The 19,763-nt window shown below is 41.6% G+C and overlaps 1 protein-coding gene across 1 annotated transcript; it reads right to left on the bottom strand.

The window, feature by feature from the left end:
- Positions 1–1,129: 1,129 nt before the first annotated feature.
- On the bottom strand, positions 1,130–3,782 carry LOC124657891 (protein DEEPER ROOTING 1-like). The gene is made up of 6 exons (XM_047196366.1): positions 3,501–3,782; positions 3,271–3,349; positions 1,754–2,199; positions 1,488–1,665; positions 1,332–1,384; positions 1,130–1,231 (listed from the first exon to the last, which is right to left on the bottom strand). The coding sequence occupies exons 1-5, from the start codon at positions 3,504–3,506 to the stop codon at positions 1,365–1,367; spliced, it is 729 nt and encodes a 242-aa protein (XP_047052322.1). The 5' UTR covers positions 3,507–3,782; the 3' UTR covers positions 1,130–1,231; positions 1,332–1,364.
- Between the last annotated feature and the right edge of the window lie 15,981 nt (positions 3,783–19,763).

Genomic DNA, 19,763 nt, shown 5'->3' with positions numbered 1-19,763 from the left:
AATTTTGGACGTGGGAAACTACCACAGATAATAGGAAAGGTTACTTTGAGGGTTTTCTCTTCCAAGTTTCTCAAAAAGTGTGAAACGATTTGCAGTTATCGTCTTGTGGAGAAAATGCTACAAAGTGAGAACACGAGAACAAGTCATCAACCACTGTGATAATCCATGTTTCAAATAAAAAAGATATTTTTTCATTTTTTTTTGCATCAGGCATACAAAAAACAATTACGAAAGGCAGCCGGCACTGCTTTCATTGACAAAAAGATAGTGGATAGGTTCAATACAACAACGGGCATTCTCAAGAAGAGAAGGCTAACGTTGAAGAACTAAGAAAAGCTAGCTATTACAGCAGCGGGTCTGGTTTTTGTCCAGGACCTGCAAGGAAACAAGGACCCTTCAATCTTGTTTTCTTGGTCTGTTGGTCAAACCTTGGAAAAGGGAACGGCCAGCCATTGCCCATTCTGATGCAAGCTCGGCAATGTAGTGAAAGGTAGCAGCGGGAGATTTAGATTTCTGTTGGAAATTCTATCATTAGAAAGCATTCCATACATCCACAGATTTCTCTTCACATTTTTGTGGAAGGCTATAAATACGAAACCACTTTCGAAAGCTTTGGGTGTTTAATACTACCAAATCAGGGTTCAAGTCATACCAAGATGGTCCTTTTCCTAGGTTTTCTTTGTTATGCTCAACACCAGTGTCAAATTCTTTGTTTGGTGATCCTATAGGGTCGCAGTTCTATATTTGTCTGTATTATTGCATTTTTAAAAATCCTACAATATCAAAGAATAGCCCTTAACTAGTGACCAATGTGGAGGGTCGCAAGTTAGCAGATTTCTTGTAGCGACTCTAGTAGGCTACCCGGCTGGGCGATACAGATATGTGAAGCACAACTTGCAAGCCGGTCCGCAAAAAGTAGAGATGTATGTAATAAACGACAACTGCATCATAATGGAGATCTTTTGGGACTAGAAATTAAAAACACCCATCATTCTTCATATATGGATGGTAAAAAACCTTGCAATATACAGCCTCAAGAATTAGAGAAAAACAGACATGAGGTATGGCTTGTCCCAGGAGTTTCTTGTCATAATCCAAGTAACCCACATTACAAGTGATTTGTCAGAGAGGGGCATTTCATCGTAAACTGTAGCTTCATTGCTGACTTTATCCCACACTTCTATATATATCATAACACCGTGGACTCCTAGCTTGCCAAGACCTTTGGAACCTGCACATTGAATAGAATCAATCAAATTTGTCAGCACAGCCCTCAAGGCGATGGATCAGTATTATCGAGTTCTGCTGAAGTTGAGAAGGAAAGTGCACACCTGGCCTCAAAGAACAATTGTATTCACCCATCTTTACATTTCAAGCACAATAACTGAAAAGAAGGAAAATAACTCAGTTAATTCAAGGAACAGGTGCATGACAAGATGCTCAGTGCACAATAACATCGCCTGTTTGGTATTGAAGTATGAACTTACAGTCTGAATCAGTTTTGACCCATTTTGCGCCATCATCATCATCATCTACATCACTGAGTGCATCCTCGAGGAGCTCGTCGATTTCATTCTGATCTGGCTTCCAATCCAGGTGCTTCCTAGGCACGAGTGGTGCTGGATTTTGTGGGTGTATTTTCGTCTGCAGTATTGCCTTGAGAAGCTGCAATGGAAAACAAAATCACATAAAAAAATGCAACTAAAGTATATGTAGTTAGATAAAAATTTACATAAGGTTGTAAGAGGTGTACCTTCTCCATTCTTGATTGGGGGAAAGAGTTCTTTGGGTCTGGAACCGCAGTTGCAAAGCCACCCTTACACACGAGTAGTTTGAGGAGTGCAGCAACTGATCTTGGCTTAAGTGTTTTTCCTTTCTTCGTCAGTGACTCATTTGATTTGCTTCTGATTATTTTCTTGTTCATCAACCGGTCCATCTGCTTTTCTTTGACGTTCTCATCTTGGGAATCATAAGTTTCTGTTTGGTCTTTGCTTGCTAGTATCATTGCAAATTCTTTCTGTATCTTGTCTACTTCCTCCTCTGTAAACTTGGTGGCTTCTTCCATGGACTGCCCATCCTCGGAAGAGTTCTGCTCTTGTGCTACTTCTTCTATCTTCTTATTTCCAAATGTCCCAATAGCAAGCAATGACTCGGGCCAATCGCTGAACTCGTCGTTTCGACAATCCGACACATTAGCACCTGCACATTATAAACTAAATTAAGTGCTGATTCCACAAACAGACATAAAGGTATGGTCATAAGATCATATTAGCATAAGCTGAGTGTATGGAGCATGGACCACTATATTTTAAATCCTTAAACTCTTGTGGTTCTCATGAACTTATCACTAGTTAGATATATGTTTGCCCATGCTTACTCCACATCCTGATGTTCTCTTTCCATTTTCGTATGTCGGCGATCGCTTCATCACATATATAAAAGTTAAAGAATGCATCCATCTTCAATATTAGTAGCCTTTTTATGTGTTCTTGACAGAATAACGGTGTACTATTTCTTATAGAATTAGTTGACTTAAGATCATTAGAGCGAAACCATCTAAGGGCTGGGGTTGTTTGCCCCCTTTCGAATTTTTTTTCTTTCTGAAATCAGGGTTCTGTCCCAGAATAATGACACTATATTTGATCAGAGGTGGAGAATTGGGTATATATATTAATCAAGCCATCTTTAAGTATAATAAAAAACGTAATAAATCAAAGTATGTAGAAACAAAAAGTAGTTGCTTGGCGTTAGCAAAGGGTTTGATCCATGCCGCCTAGTTGGACTTTGAGTATGTTTGCAAGGGACTAGTCACAGAATGTCACTACAGTGCAAACTGAAAACAGTGAGAATGTCATTGCACTGCATTTTTCCCTCAGTTTGTGGGATTACCCAGAAAAGGTAGCTTCCTCAGCATATCACTAGATCTAAAGACTAATGGAATGCAGGAAATTATCAGTGATTCCATGCATGACGAACATACACCGTACTGGCATCATCAGAAAAGAAACCTGAAACCGATTTTCATGTAGTATATCACAAAACAAGTGAGATGATCGCCTATTCAAGATGCAAATGGATTTGTTGTGAACAGAATAACTTCTTAATTTTGGTGAGAAATCAAAGATGGCTTCAACTTGAGCTTTACTGCACAAATGCAAACAACTTGAAAAACCAAATGTTATCGTCTTCGATCTTCCTCTAGAATCTAGAACAGACACTGTCTGGTCAACAACTACCACTTGATGATGGAAAGTTCGCAGGTACACTCACGAGAAGGCCCGGATGAACTGGCCGGGAACCGGCTCGCTTCTTGCTTCCCGCCGATCTTGTTCGCCACCCAGCTGAAAATCTGCAAGAAAAACAGAGGTTCCATCCCATAAGGTACGGCACCACGCAAGCGCAAACAGAGGTTCCATAGATGATCATCAATCTCTCCATCGATCCAACGCCTTAATTCAAGGCCAACATAAAGATCATAATACTGTTGGGCATGAGATTACCTTCATATTCCCGTTCTGAATTCTCTGGGGGTTTGGAGTAGTGAGCGGGGTGAGCCTGATGCAGGCACCAAGACTGAGAGAGATACTAAAGAAAGATGGCAAGAGGTATGAGCGGGTGACTGAGAGAGATGCAGCGAGGCGAGCGAGAGACTTTGTAGAAGCGTGGTGTTGGTGGTGGCTGCTACTGTCGATGGAAGAACTGCTGGCGCATAGTGAGTGGCAGTGAGGCACTACTAGTAGCAGCTAGTTGCTCATTGGACTGATTTGAAGGGGGCGGCTCAAGTTCCAATGCTCTGGAGCGTGGCTGAGATGAGGTGCTGCTACCTATACATACTTCATCTGGCATGTCACTTCCAAATCCTTTTTTCTTGAGATGGCGACATTCCCCTTTAGGAGGAGCATTATGAGATGGCGCCAGCCAAGCCTGACTTGGGTTTACCAACTCAAAGAATCTCCCCTGTTTGCAATATGATTTAGTATGAGATAGTGTTTCTCGAGAGAAATCTACAGTCTACATCCGGAGCAATTGAAATGATCTGTCCACTCTGCCGGGCGGCAAGTGTAAAGTCACTTGTACTCGCGTGAAGAAAGTGCAAGTAACTCAAGTGTCTGCAGTTAAAATCCTAAAACTGTCACAGAACCAGCGTAAATGCGTAATTGCAGAGCGACCCCGATGGAATTGAAGGTAATCAAGGTACTGTGTGTACTACGTGCAGTTAAATACATTTTCAAACATCATAAATCGATTTGTTTGTACTTAGTACCAGTACTCTGCATTGCAGGTCATGTGTTTTGTCAAATCTGGTGTTTTCCTGAGCGTCTCGTGGGCATTTCAAGTTTTTCAACCTCAGCATATATACAGTCGAGTTTGCCGTAGATAGTAACCTCTGTGATGAACTAAAATAGCAAATATTTTGCTTGATCCCACCGTGTAGACTTTTCAACGACTGCAATTTGCAAGTACACCAATTGGTATAGTAGAAGATCACACTCATAGACGTACGGAAAATTCCAAGCACACCAATTGATGACATAGGAGACTTCGGAACAGCATTTTTTTAGAAACAGAGGGCGCAGCTGTATAGCTCCAACTTCAACAAGTAAAAAAGAAAGTTGAAAAAACAAGTAAAAAAGCAAAATGCAAACAGGTAATAGCGTTTCCACTCACTTTGATTGTGTTTGATTTGAGTCCAAGCTTGCCCCCGCCAAATATTTAACTAGCCAAAATTTTGATCAAGACTTTATGTGCCCATGAGTTTGCCAAGTTTATAGCCAAAGAAATGAACTAGAGCTGATAAGAAAGCCATTGATATGCCAAAAATTGGAATCATCCAAACAAGAACCGAAAGTATTGGTCATAGCCGAATAGTTGAAAAGGTACATTTTGGCGGGAAGAGATTTGGTGCACATGAGCACCAGTGATCCCTTTTCATAAAAGTAAATAAAAATCTTATTTCTAAGTCTTAGAAAAATCTAAAAATAAATCATGATGTAGTCAGTATTGTACCCCGCAAACGTGTAAATTTTCAACTGGAAAGAATGTGTATTTTGGGCTGCACAAAAATAACAAATATGTGGAACTGAGTATAGTGATTAAAATCTCCAAAAAAAATTCAGACTTTGTCATTTTTGTGTAGCTCAGAAAACAAAATATTTGTAACTGAGATTTTATACGTTAGTGGAATACATCATTAGCTACATAACTTTTTGAAATATACAAATATAATTTTTTAATTTTTTAATACAATGAGAGCACTGGTGCCCATGATCCAAAAGGACTTTTTGCATTTTGGCAACAAACCAAATGCAGCCTTAGCATGGAGGTTTGGCGCCAGCAAGAAAAAGAAACCAAATGCCTTGCGAACTCCAGTTCGTCTCCTAAAAAGCAGCTGATATATACTACACCAAGTTGAGCAAACTAAGCCAAAATTCGCCTTAGCCGTTCGAATCCCAACCCATGAAGGGCACCAAGTGTCACGACCGCCGGCAACGGATCCCATCGCGCCTGGTCGGACCCGACGCGTGTTGTCTTCGACTTCCCCGAAACAAACGTACTTATTCTTTAATCAAGGCAATTAGCGTGTAGCGCAGTGCTGCTAAGTAAAGGCGCCCTCTTGGTTTGCTCAGGCACGAGGTCGCTAGCACCAATGCTAATCACGTTTCAGTGCCTTAATCACGCCCCCAAATGCTGCTCAAGAGGATCACAGATCCTAATTAACTGTATACATTCACTGATTTCGGCTGCTATGCACGTATGCTAGTTTATGTTATGACGATGTGATCCTCAAAAAGGAAAAATTGGAGGTCCCTCCCCTGAAACACTCAACTCTATTCTACAACACACTGGCTCTCATTTTACGGTTTCTGCCCCCGCCGCCATTTCTTGCGAAGCACTCGCTCTTTTTAAACCTTAGCTCTCTCCTCGCCGCCAGTGAAAGCAGGGGCGACGGCAGCAATCTGGCAATGTTTAATTTAGCCTTTTGGCACACCTCAAACTTATTCTAGATTCATCCTTATATATATATGTGCTTATAAATGTTCAGGGTTAATTGGTATTTTAGTCACACAATTAATGATTTTATTAGGCATATTTTACACAGGGGGTGCACTACCCCCTCTAGCTACATAAGCTCGGTCGTGGGATCTGTCACCCTTGGGCCTTGGTGGATGCGAGGCGTACCAACCCTTACTGTGTGTTGAAAGTTGACTTCTATGTTACGTTTTTTAGGATATAGAGCCTTCACATTGCGATTGAGGATCGGCCTGGGTCAGCATTAATGACTTAGGTGTTTTCCCGCAATGTGATTTGGGATGGCGGTTGCATCCAACGACATTGTTTGGCCGTAAAGACAACTCTGTGATATGCCATGGAGGTTATGTGGCTACAACATCGATGGTTACTACGGGGTGGTCCGAGAGGTCATGAAGATTGTATAAGTTCATGCTTCACCTACCCCCTCCCCAATCTTCTCATGTGACACCAGCATAGCCATCCCAACCTAATTAGAATATGATACCCACACATGTGGCAAAATTCTGGACCAATACGTCAAATCATCTTTGAGGGTTCATACCAGAGGTGAGTGAGCCTATCTCCTGACACACCCATTTTTTAAACCAAACAAAAATCATCATTTGTAAGTTAAGTAAAATTCTAAAAACACACGCACACATATATTCGAAACTTATCGAAGACAAATTTTCATAAAATAAAGTGACAATATGCAAAGATTCATGACAATGCGAATGTCACGGGGTTCAAGTTTCACAACTTACGCCGTATCGATCACTCTCATTTTTAAGTTATTTTGCCAAGTTTTAGAAGTGTGTTTGTGTGAATTCCAATTCTTATTGTACTTCAAGTTCTTTTACACGAGTTACCCTATTTAGTAGCTTTTTAATTGGGTTAATCATTTACTGAAAATTTTGTTAGTAGATTTCAGGGGCATCAAGGTGGATGTGGCAATGCCAGCTCGCGGGCTTCTCTCTTGTCTTATCTTTCGCCTCCACTTGGCAACACTTAGTTTGGGTTAGGAGAAGTGAACCGGTCTCATGGGCGGAGCTATGTCGGTGTATGGGTATACAAATGTACACCTATTAATTTTGGCAAAAGGCTTTGAATATCTATGGAGGGCTCATATTTTACATTAAATAAACACGTTTTTTCAAGTAAAATGTGAATTTTAGAGTGCTCTGTACAGCCACTGATTAGATGTTGGCTCCTCCGCTGACTGGTCAGACGTAGGAAAAAGAATTTATCCTTTTATCTTAGAAGGGATAACGACTTACAAAACCTCCACTAAGTCGAGTACTTCCGATTAGATTCTACTAAGTGAGGCAATTCTTGTAAAAAAATGTGAAAGTAGAGGGTATAAATTAGAGTTGGTCTATTTTCACCAATGCTGACCCTTGCTGTGTTTCTTCATCTGTAAGTCAACACTCGTATGTGATTTGTCAACCATTCATAAGTTGCTCTTAGAAAACTACATTCTTTTGGCCCATACATTCTTTACCCAGCTGGTACGATAGGTACATTTGGATACGGATCATCTATATTCATATGCGCTCAGTTGCTAAATGTGGCTAGAATCGTTTTGAAGAAGGAAAAAATGTGGGCAGAAGATTCAGAAATTTCAAGTTCCAAGGTGCAAGTACGTACAACAAACTAGTTATAGCAGCTAGCGTTGAAGATTCTTCCCCGGCCGGAGGAGAGTTTTCTGGCAATCCGTACAATGTACTATAGCTCAAGCAACTGGCAGCTTGAACATTCTTCGCCGGAGAGAATTTTCTGGCGGCCCGCACACATGTCTGCAGAACCGCGATGGCATGCAGCAGCCTCAGGAACGCGATGGGGCACCTTCACCGGCCGGCGTCCGCATCACCGCCTCGCACTACCGTCTTCGATATAATTCCTCCATTTCATAATTCGTCTTGCAGATTTAGATGTACTCACAAAACATATCTAAATACATTTAAATTTATGACGAGCATTATGAAACGGACGGGAAGTTCCCGGCCTTATCGCTCTCCTGTTCGTCGCTTCGATGGATAATCTTCATCCTTGCACTGGACAAAAGGCACGCACGCGTACAAGAAAGATCCGACAATGAACAGCTCTGTCGTTGGATCGTGTTGAGGGAGACTCGACTATCGTGGCCGTGCTCAAAGCTCGTCAGCAGGCACTAAGCGTCAGGGCCCGATCGATGCGTGTTGTCCCAGATCATGGGCTTATCCTTAGTTCAATCCCGCCACTGGTCACTAGCACCGATGCTTATGATCACGTTTGGGGACCTTAATCGCGCCCCCCACTAGCTGGCCAAGAGGACTCCTTGCTGCGTTCTTTTCACACAACTAGTGCGAGCAGCGCAAATCTCGTCCTGGAAATGTCTAGACAACCGACGACTTCCCTTTAGGATCCGTACCTTAAAAAATTAAAACGAAATAAAGGTAGGTTTTGGTGCACATATTTCTTTTAGATCTTATTAAATATCACTCTTGTTTCATAAGATGTTAATGCAATGAATATAGGAATATATTGATTGTAATAACATCTATATTATGGGACGTATGAATGACATGTACGTAAGTTTTGTAAAATCTTCATCTAATTTTTTGTTGTAAAATCTTCATCTAATTTTTTTTTGTAAAATCTTGGAATAAACCATAAACATAATGTTAAGTGGAAATCTACTAATGCAAAATTTCTTCAAATAATGATCATCTGCTAATTTCTTTTAAAACCGAGAAAATAAGATTGCTACATTTTAAATACCAAAATCTTATTAACTCTTATCCATAATAATTGTTGGAATTTTAGTTTGAATTTGCCCAAATTTCAACTAAAATCCCGACACTCATTATTAATCGAAGGGAGTAGTTAATTTTCAATGTTTGTAGGTAAGGTTGAGACTTGAGAATATACCCAGCTGAGTGCTGAGGCCAGTTTGATTTAAACTTAACATACACTACAAGACTCCCCTGACTTGTTCACGGCTGAGATCTTTAAAACAATGCAGGACCTAGTTTCGAAAATCTGCTCTAAGCGCATATGGCATAAGAGCATCTCCACCTACGCTCTTAAATAGGTGTTGGTAGCATCACCGGTAGAGCTATTGGATGTATTGGCACTTGCTCCCTCCATCCGGGGACGGGCTTCCCACACAACACGCCCTATAATTTTGAGGGACCTAGAGGAATTCAAACAATGAAGATAGCGATTTTCATTCAAATTTACTTACATATATTACAATGTTGAATGAAAACAGATAAAATTTAACTAAAACCTAGCCTACTCGCCATCGGTCGGGGCACGACAGGCCAACCTCGTCGTTGTTCTTTCCCTTGGCGAGCTGCGCCCGCACTCACCTCTCCGATCTTGCTTGGCGCATTGATGGTGGCCCTCAGCTCCGCCCGTCACTCGCGGCAGTCCTCGTTCCAGGTGACCCATGGTGCTTAGTAGGCAGTAGCCTCGGTGAGGCTTTGAGCGTTAAGCTCGAGGATCCTCTTCCTCTCGACGCCATGAGGAGGGTACCAGCCTCATTCGTCGGAGCCTGTTCACGGGAGATCTCGACGACGCGCTTGAGGAGCTCGTTGGTCACCTCGAGGACTAGGGTGACGTTCTTCTGGTCCCGTTGTGCTGAAGGAGGCCTGAATCGCCGCCTGCTACGAGTCCGCTGGCTCCTCCTTCGTGTCCCACTGTGCATCTTCCTTGCTGCCTCGCGCTCCGTGTCCACCATGAATGATGTTGTTCCACTCGGTGAACTCAGAGTCATCAGAGTCGCTGTCCTGCTCGGGCTCAGGATGCAGCGCTGGACGCGTGCAGCCGTTGCGGCCCAGCATGGAGTAGGTGGTGATGAGGCGGCGCAACATTGTGTCTACGAGGCGATTCGTCAGAGGCGGGCGTGGAGACGGATGCCATCGAGAAGGTAAGTAAATAGGAGGAGACCGATGTGCATTTACAGCGACAGTCTGATGCGTATGAGCTCGGGTAACCGGTGCTTTCTTTAAAGATGTGACCAACCTCCTCCTTAAGAAAATTGTGCCCATCCAACACCTTCTACATAGGGCGTCCGTCTAACACCTTGTGCATAGAGGCAGACATAAAGTTGCCGGCGTTTTATTAGGCTCAAATTATACCGCCATATTATTAAACGCCCCGGTGTAAACCAAAATTATGGGCGATAGCATCTATTGAGATCTATTGGGGCGCTATTGGTCCGCCGATCAGATGCTCACTTGCCCACCAGTATGTATAACAGGAAGATTCAGCACTGCCGTGTACAGAAGTAGTAGCACTCATGCAACTGCCGGACGGACCCTCTTCACCTGCGACGCATGCATCATCGTCCTGGTTATGTTCAGTTCCATACAGTTCTCCACCCTTATCCGGTACAGTTCTCCCCCTTATCGCTCCCCTGTTCATCTGCGTGCGTACGTGTGTGAGCTCCGACAATGGACAGCTCGTCGGAGAGACCTCTTCTGGACGTGGCCACTCGACGTTCTCCGGTTCCGCCTTGCGTGCGCGGTTTGCGGATGACGGTCTGTCGGGAGAAGCTTCCGTCGATGCCTTACGCTAGCGTATGTCCAGCGGATGACGGACAGGATTCCTGGTGTGAGGTAGCGACTGAGGATGAATATCTCGACAGATCGATCTATCAGAGCTTGCACTGTTTGCTTGACACGGACAGAGCTATCTATGGTCGAGATCTTTCTCGTGAACTTCGTTCGTTCGCGCTGTTGGCCACACAGACCACGCCTACAATGTTTCGGAAAGGGAGCATAGGCTCCTGACCTTCCATTGAAACGATGCACACAATCTTTGCACACAATCTTAGACCACCCCGTATGTTATCATCTAAAAAAAAACTAGCTGAGTGATCGCAAGGCCGGTGGGGGACGGATCCCATCTCTCTTTCTCAAGTTTCCATGTCATCTTCAAAGTACGTTATGTCATTGCACATGACTAAATTAACGAATATTAATTGGGCATACAAATAACAAAACGCTAAAATGTAAGGGTAGTTTTCTTCTCATCGCCTCTCATAGTTATGAGAGTCGTCCTTGGCTCTACTTGTGCTCTTCTATTACCCCTTCCGTCGCATGAAACATGTTTAACTTTCTTTAAATTTGGTTTTATCTACACATTATTTAGTATCTATAATTCTACATTCAAATATAGATAAAGTTAAGAGATCTTTCATGAAAGCGGAGGGAGTATATTTAGCTCGCTTTGCACGCTCTGCTTCGGCACCACATGCACTTAGATCTCCCTCCTTTCCAGGAACGTGGAAATTCTATGTATCTCCTTCACGATCTTTCCGCTGAGCTCTACTGGTGCCATCTCGAGAATAAAGAAAAGCACCGGTTCAGTACTCTCTGGAACGCTATGCTACTGCCAGTGCAAGCAAAGGAGCCAATCAATTCACAGCCTCGTACACACACAAACGGTAGTGTGCTCCGATCCCAAAGGACCGTGCAGCTAGTTGCGCGAGGCGATACGATAATGTATGAAATGTGCCTGGCCTTGGCTACAGGGAACTTCCCGGCCGGATCGATGCGCACATTGTGTGTCTTGCCGATCGAGCAGCGCCGGCTTATTTCCCGCTGCCTCAAACACGAGAAGCTAGCATGCATATACTAGACGGAATGCTAGATTATACTTTCAGGAAGACTCTCGATCGAGTAACCCACACGTGCTCCTCCTCGACCTATCCCTGAAACGGAAGCCTGTGAATCTGTGATCGAGGGAGGTGAAGATGTCAACGATCCATGGAGGAGAGGACCATGCGTGATTGGGAAAGTCTGATATTATACCTGAGCACGTCGCACACGTACTGGAAGCCGGCCATTCACAAACTGATGGTCCCGTGGCTAGACGTATAGAGAGCTAGCCTAGCATAGTAAAAGTTTGCAAGTATAGTAGCTTGACTTGTGTCTCAAATTCTCAAAGGAGCTAGGGTGGAGACCTAGTTGGTAGTTGGTGGTCCTCAAGGATTGTTCACCACCAAGAGCATTCAGAATGACTGATGCTTATATAAATAAGTATTTGTGTACTTGTATATTGGTCATCTTTTTTTTCGATAAGGGAGCATCGCCTCAGCCTCTGCATCATTGATGCACACGTCTTTTTATTATATTAACCAAAAGTACGAGTTCAACAAAATTCAGCCATTACAATCAATCAAAGGGTAGAATCGATACTAAGATCAACCAAAAGAAAACACGGCTTGTAGAAGAGCTATCCATGGGCTATTCTATTAAGATGCCGCCACCCAGTAGCCTGGAAAAAGCAGTTCTGAGCAACCACTAGCATCCGGTTGCACCCAGTAACCATATCCTCCCGCAACTCCAGCGGCAGAAGGAAAGCCCATTGTTGAATCCAATGAGCAGCCCGTCGAATCACCTGCAAAACATTAGTACCAGCATTCGTGTTAAAAATGATATCATTGCAGCTTGTCCATATCGACCAACAAATCGCGGAAACGCCAATGCAAATCTTTTGCTTATCAGTCTTTGGTATTCCATTCAATCAATTACCAAACATATTAGTAACATTGGATGGTGGAAGAATATTATAGGAGAGATATATCATACGCCAAATCAATTTTACAAATGGACAAGCAATGAACAAATGATTAACGGTCTCTTTAGAATCACAAAAACAACATTTTTGACACCCATTCCACTTCCGTTTAGCTAAATTTTTCTTAGTAAGAAGCACTTTATTACTAAGAAACCACATGAAAATCTTAATTTTTAGGAGAATCTTTAATTTCCATAGATATTTCCTGAGATAAACAGTATGCCCATTCAGTAAATCAAGATACATATACTTGACTGAAAAGATTCCAGAATCATTAAGTCTCCAAATTAACTTATCTGATTCTGATGTTAAGGTATATTGGTCATCTTGCCTATGTACCACATTGCGGATGCCTGATGGGTTGTTGTGAGAATAAAATGAAGATACTAGAAATCAAACTAGGGACGGGAGTAACACTAACTACAATGTTGATGTATGTCGGATAAATTGTTCGCGAAGCTTTCGGTACGTAATTGTTCTGACAGTTGAAGAAGTTATGTACTACCGCATAATCGCATCAATAAATTATGTGCCGGTGAAACACATGAATCAATATAAAAAATTAATCAAAACACTAAAAGAGAAAAGAAGCAAATAAAAGGGGAAATGGAAAAAAAAGTGAAAGGGGTAATTGTGGAAGAGAGAAACAACAAAGAAATGGAAAATAAGTAAAAAACAAACTAAAATGGGCCGGCCCATTTTGGGATCAGAATGTGGTTTTTGTTTCCTACTGTATTGCATGGAGTATAGTGTTGTTTGGGCCAGCTAATAAGACATGGAGCGGGGATTTTGTAGTTGTTCTCTTCGTCTTTTCTATGTATATGTTTTTATTCTTTTATGTGGTTATTTTATAAAATAATAGTATTCCTCATGTCTCATTAAAAGGTAAAACTCTGTGGCATTTATAAACGTGTTCATGTTAGTGAGGGCATTTAAAATATACATGAACAAATGTTATATGGACTTTTTCATGGACATCTGAAAGCAATGCAAATTATCTTCATATCTAGAACATCTTTTGTGTTTCAATCGTAATATTGTTCAGGATTCAGTGAGTAATTTTTACTGCTAATTGTATGGATATTTTGCATGATATATGATCATTCGAAAAATCATATTGTAACTCATCACTAGCATGAAACGCCGGGAGTCCACTAGGAATTAAACTAATCCTTAGTCGAGTGAGAATTAGCAAAACCATATTACCATCCAGATTTATTTCTTTTCTTTGCTACCACAGTGTCACTCAGGATTCAATAGTGCTCAGATCGGACATTGCATTCTTCGTCCCGTTCTTTAGAAACACCCTGTTAATTTGAATCTCCCAAAGGAATTTCGTAGTCGCTGAAAAAAAATCTGTCATTTTATCTCAACCCACAGTACAATGATAGTGCACGAACTTTTAAAACAACACACCAGTTCCAACAAAACACTAACCTGAATCAGCAAACCAATGAATGGAACGAAATGCCAAGCCATGTGTTCAAAGAAGAGGCGTTTGCGTAGTTGTGTTGCTATTGTTCTTGTAGTGTCGAGACTCATTAGCACTGATGGCTAACAAAGAAGTCGCTGACCGGGACTGGTGCAGGATATTGGGGGTATTTTCACTAATTGTTTACGAATTGACACTAGATCACTGTGATCTTGTTCACGGATTCTATGAAAATAATGCTAGTTATATAAATATATCTTATATGATGCATGTTTTTTTTGGCAAAAATAAACTATGGTAAAAATTTAAGAAACTAGGTATAAGTTATATGGGTATTTTCAAAAGAGTTATAGTTGGGCCAGCCTGCTAGACAACCCATGAAAATGCAAGGCCATATCCTAACATGTTTAGATTGCTCTGCTCGGACATCTTACTCGTCGTTATGCCATTCTTCAAAGACACCTTCGAAATTTAATGTGGAGCCACCGGTTGTCTCAGTCAACCGAGATTTAGCTTAATTCTCGATAGTTGCAAACAATTAAAATATATGCCTAACACAAATCATGATGCAAATCACACCATGATAAATATTTTTGTCAGTTACAACCCATGTTTAATCCAAAAAAAAAACACTTGGTTGCATCCCACTTGTAGCTCACATAAAAAAAAATGCGACTTGGGGGGTAAGAAGCCCTCCAAGCAATTCAATAGATGATAATTTGTTAGCACTGAGGGCTAACAAAGAAGTCGCTGACCGGGACTGGTGCAGGATATTGGGGGTATTTTCACTAATTGTTTACGAATTGACACTAGATCACTGTGATCTTGTTCACGGATTCTATGAAAATAACGCTAGTTATATAAATATATCTTATATGATGCATGTTTTTTTTGGCAAAATTAACTATGGTAAAAAATTAAGAAACTAGGTATAAGTTATATGGGTATTTTCAAAAGAGTTATAGTTGGGCCAGCCTGCTAGACAACCCATGAAACTGCAATGCCATATCCTAACATGTTTAGATTGCTCTGCTCGGACATCTTACTCGTCGTTATGCCATTCTTCAAAGACACCTTCGAAATTTAATGTGGAGCCACCGGTTGTCTCAGTCAACCGAGATTTAGCTTAATTCTCGATAGTTGCAAACAATTAAAATATATGACTAACACAAATTATGATGCAAATCACACCATGATAAATATTTTTGTCAGTTACAACCCATGTTTAATCCAAAAAAAAAACACTTGGTTGCACCCCAGTTGTAGCTCACATAAAAAAAAATGCGACTTGGGGGTAAGAAGCCCTCCAAGCAATTCAATAGATGATAATTTGGTGCGTACAATGAGAGAGCGGGCGCTAGCACTTGAACTCGAGATCTCACGGGTAGCACAGGTATCAGCACCCGGCAACCATCCGGGCTATGCCGGTTCCTTGTAGCTCACATACATAACACATAAATCACCATGAAAATCTAATGACTCCTAAGGTGAACGAGCTCGAAGCAATTAGCCAAGAACGAGTGAAACCAATTTTAATATCCCAAAGAAATTTGGTGGAAATAAAGAAAGTTTAAAGTGTTCAATCTTAACCCACGCTATTGTGACAGTACAAGTGGCGTTTGTCGTAGTTGCGTTGATATATATCATTGAGGGCTAACAGAGAAGTCGCTGACCGGGAACGACCTAGATATCGCCCCAGCGTGGACCCTTATCTCGCCGCCCTGGCTGCTGAGCTCCCGAATGCGCACCCACGGGAGCACGATCTTCACCTTCACGCCCTCGAGGCCGCTGATCGTGTCGTTCTGGATGTTCCCGGCGACCCGGCTGCTGTAGTGAAGCTGGAAGCCGCCGACCTGCAGGCCGCACTCACCGGAGAAGTGCACCTCAAAGGAGCCATCCTTCTGGAGCTCATAGCTCTGCGCGCCCTGCGGGATGATGCCCGGTGGAAAGCCGTATTGCTCTACCATGCTGTACGCCGTCGTGGGCTGGGAGGCGCTAGTGGCGGCGGTGAGAAGGACGGCTGCCACAGCCATAACAATGAGGAGACAGTGATTCGTCATTGCTGGTGATTGTTGGGCTATAAGGTAAAGGTATAACTGGTATTTCCTAGGTGTGTAGGAGCCAGTATATATAGCGAAGATATAGAGAATATTTCATATGCAATAAATGAGTATATACAAAAATAGGCAAGAGATACACTCAACGTATATGACATATAAATTCGATAACCACAAGAAAATATGTATTCCCCTTGTATTCTTTTACTCATCTTGAAAACAAAATAAAATAAATATCTCCTTGAAAGATACTCATTTATTTGACCATAACGTGTAGCCTATCTCTTACATAATTTATTGATTTTTTTTTAATTAGCCCGACGGATTTTTTTAGGGGGACTGGATGTAAAAAAATTGAGGCGTGGATGTAAATAAATATTATTGTATGGAAGACGTCATGCCCATTAGTACTTTTGTTAGCCCGCGTAGCTTGACGTGGATATGTGATCCAACAACATTGATAAAGGGCAATTCCTATTTGTCGACCAGCTCTGCGCAAACCAAGTGTTGCAGACACCAGTGGTGATGGACCTGGCCCATTTCAAGTTCTTTTTTGTTTCGCTTTTTGTTTTTATTTTCTCTAAAATCTGATTGCAGCAGAACTCAAACCACCATTATCGGTTCTTAGATCTCGGCTTCTATTTTATTCTCCGTGACTAATTTCACCGTGAAACTGAAGACATGTCCTATGATGGCAATATACCGCATAGTTTCACACCGCTCCCTCTGAAACCATATCGAAAGAAAAACATGGTTGCGCTACTGAATATCATCCGATCCAGCAATTTCCAGCATGTCGTCCATTGGAGTTCACCAGCGGAGCCTTCCGAAACTCAACAGTCCGGCCAGATCATTGAAGACATGCAACAAGCGGTTATTCGCATGGCGTGAGAGGAATCCTAGGACCTCCACCTTTATTCAGGTCGAGCGTGTGGCCATCCACGACAGCTCGAGGACCTCCGCATGACATCATCGGCCGATCGACAGAAAATGCATTAGGGTTTGAAGAAGGCCGCTTATCACAGGCAAGGCCCCAGATCAAGCGCACCAACCGTCGCCTCCTACCGGCCCTGCCACCCGCGGATCCAGTACCGAAGCCGACCGACCGCCGATGCCCGCCACCACCGCCTCCTACACTAATGATATTAAGTACATTGTACATACTCGGCTCCTACAGGATGCTCAATGTTGGTCAACGGAAACCTAGGTACAGAAACCCTCTAGTTGGATTTGGAGAACGAGAAGATCGTTATTCCATTTTATAGAGTGAAATGCTTGTATAGCCTAGGAGGAGAGGCGACAGAACCGCGTCACCGCGCGTATGAAGCCGGGGACACTCGTCGAGCATGCTCACACACACGGTTGACACGTACCTAGGGACATGTGGTGAGCATGCACAACGCACGCTAACACGTATCCAAATCAGTTGATGCACCACCGTTTAATTTTTCACACTAAACCCTTATTCTAAATGTGATCAGTTTAGCCAGTCTATCTTGTCCAAGATTCAAACAACTGCATCCGTTGGAAGTTAAAGGCGGATGGTCCCTACAAAATCCAATTTGAAGGAACAATAGCCTCTTCCATGAATGTTATTGTTTGAAAGCACCATGTCCTCCTAGTTCAATTCTTCGCTTGGAATTCTCATACAAACCCAAACTTCGACGTTCACCGCCTGAGCTAGGTCAATCACACTACTTGCCAACTTCGCGAAGTGACCATGATAATGACATACATTTCATCTGAATTTTCTACTACACGATAACGATAACTTCGCGAGGTTTCTCGCTTTGCGTCCAACCTTTGGTATCATCATCCTAATATACAATTGGCAGCATTAAAATGTGTTTCTAACAATATCAATTAAGTCAACTACTTGTGCATCCACACGAATTAGTGATTTTTTTTCTGGCTGCACACGGCTTGTAATATCCCAGGTTTAGAGGCTATAAAATGAGAGAACACCAAAGTGTGCATTGCATTCATGCATAGAAAATCCGGGGGATTTTCGCGCTTTAAAATAAAACTTACCACAGTAACTGAAGTTTCACTTGACTTGCTGGAATTGAAGTAGATCATCAAGTCAAGCGCTATAAACTTCACTGTGATCTTTGCTAAAACCTTATTTTGGGTAGAGATGATTTGATCTATGTATTCAATCAAATGGAATTAGATTTACAACAACACATTCTTTAAGAATCAAACCCTAACTTATTAACACTTAAAAGTTAGCAACTACCTTTGTGTGTAATTTAATTCACTTCTAAATTTATTACCAAATAAGGTAAACCACAAGGTCTAAAGTGCATAAAAGCCACACATTATTATTTAAATCATAACTTATTAAGTATATGGAATATCATAAAACTAAATCCATTTACATTACGAATTATAGTTCAAACTATTTGAATAAAGTTAACTATGAGTACTTTGAAACTCATATGATCATGCCTTGGTGAAATCAAACCCAACTATCCAAAATTGAGAAATAACCTTCAATCTTAACCTTTCTACCAATATTATAATGTAAATCCAATCAAAGATGGTATGATGACCCATCCACAATAATAAAACCATCCACATGATATTTAGTAGCAAATGCCACTTGGCTATCAAAAAATAAATCTTATGAGAGGATAATCTCTATGCCACATGGGATGAAAATATCTACATGACTTGCTTTCCAAGCTATGCCACCTCATGCTCAAAGGATTGCTATGGATGAGAGCATGACAACCAAGCACCTTACTCATCCCACCAAAACAAGAGTCACCCACCTAGGTGTCATGACACTAGAGCTTGTCCAAGCCTATAAATAGAGCCACACCCTTCATCCATTTGATCATCAAGTACCATCATACATGGGAACAAACACATAGAGCCACTCCATATGAACTAGATAGGATCAAGATGAAGAAGCTAGGAGGTGGAGGCATACCACAAGATGCAGGTTTATCAGATTTCCTGAAGAACAAGCTACAGAAGATACCAAGGTAGAATTCCTAGGCAAACCATATATGTAGAGGATTATATCATCATCTCGTGAGTAGGACCTTAGGCTATTCCAAGACATTGAGAAGTGAGAGAAATTATAATACTAATCATAGCCATGTTCATACAAAAATATTAGAGAAGTACTAATTCTAGATGTTCAAGTCAATATTTAATCTTGGAGGTGAGAACCCTATTCCAATAGCAATACCTTAGGAAACCAATTCCATAATCATCACAATTTGGTATTAATCATAAACCCTAAGAATTTAAGTGAGTGTGTTGAGATAAGGATTAAAGAAGAGAGATTAGTGAGGAATAAGTGGATCATGTCTAATGTCCGATCTTACCTTATAAATTGAGATGATAAGTTAAACCTATATATGTGATCAATAGATCTCATCTATCACATAAAATAATAAGTATATCACTAGTAGTTAACCCCGGACCAATCCTCATGCCTTGTATGGAGGAGTAACCCTAGCTAGCCTATAAAACATAATCAAAGCTTATACTTATACCCAATTCTGGCTTGTGTATCCCATGGGTAATCCCAAATAAAAACCCTAGACCACATTTGAATCCAAGTACCACTTGGGATCATGAAAAGAACCCTGCCATGCCTCATGCGTACTTATATTGCAACTTAATAAAGAGTATGCAAAATTCTAAACCCTTAGAAATAACTATCCACATAAAAT

This window comes from Lolium rigidum, chromosome 5, assembly GCF_022539505.1.
Source record: "Lolium rigidum isolate FL_2022 chromosome 5, APGP_CSIRO_Lrig_0.1, whole genome shotgun sequence".
Lineage (NCBI taxonomy): Eukaryota > Viridiplantae > Streptophyta > Magnoliopsida > Poales > Poaceae > Lolium > Lolium rigidum.
This window is presented reverse-complemented; position numbering and strand designations above follow the sequence as displayed.

Coding starts and splice junctions, on each gene's coding strand:
- LOC124657891 (XM_047196366.1), bottom strand. Junction 1,666..1,753: donor CCCAATCAAGAATGGAGAAG/GTACACCTCTTA, acceptor TTTCCATTGCAG/CTTCTCAAGGCAATACTGCA. Junction 1,385..1,487: donor GGTCAAAACTGATTCAGACT/GTAAGTTCATAC, acceptor CCTTCTTTTCAG/TTATTGTGCTTGAAATGTAA.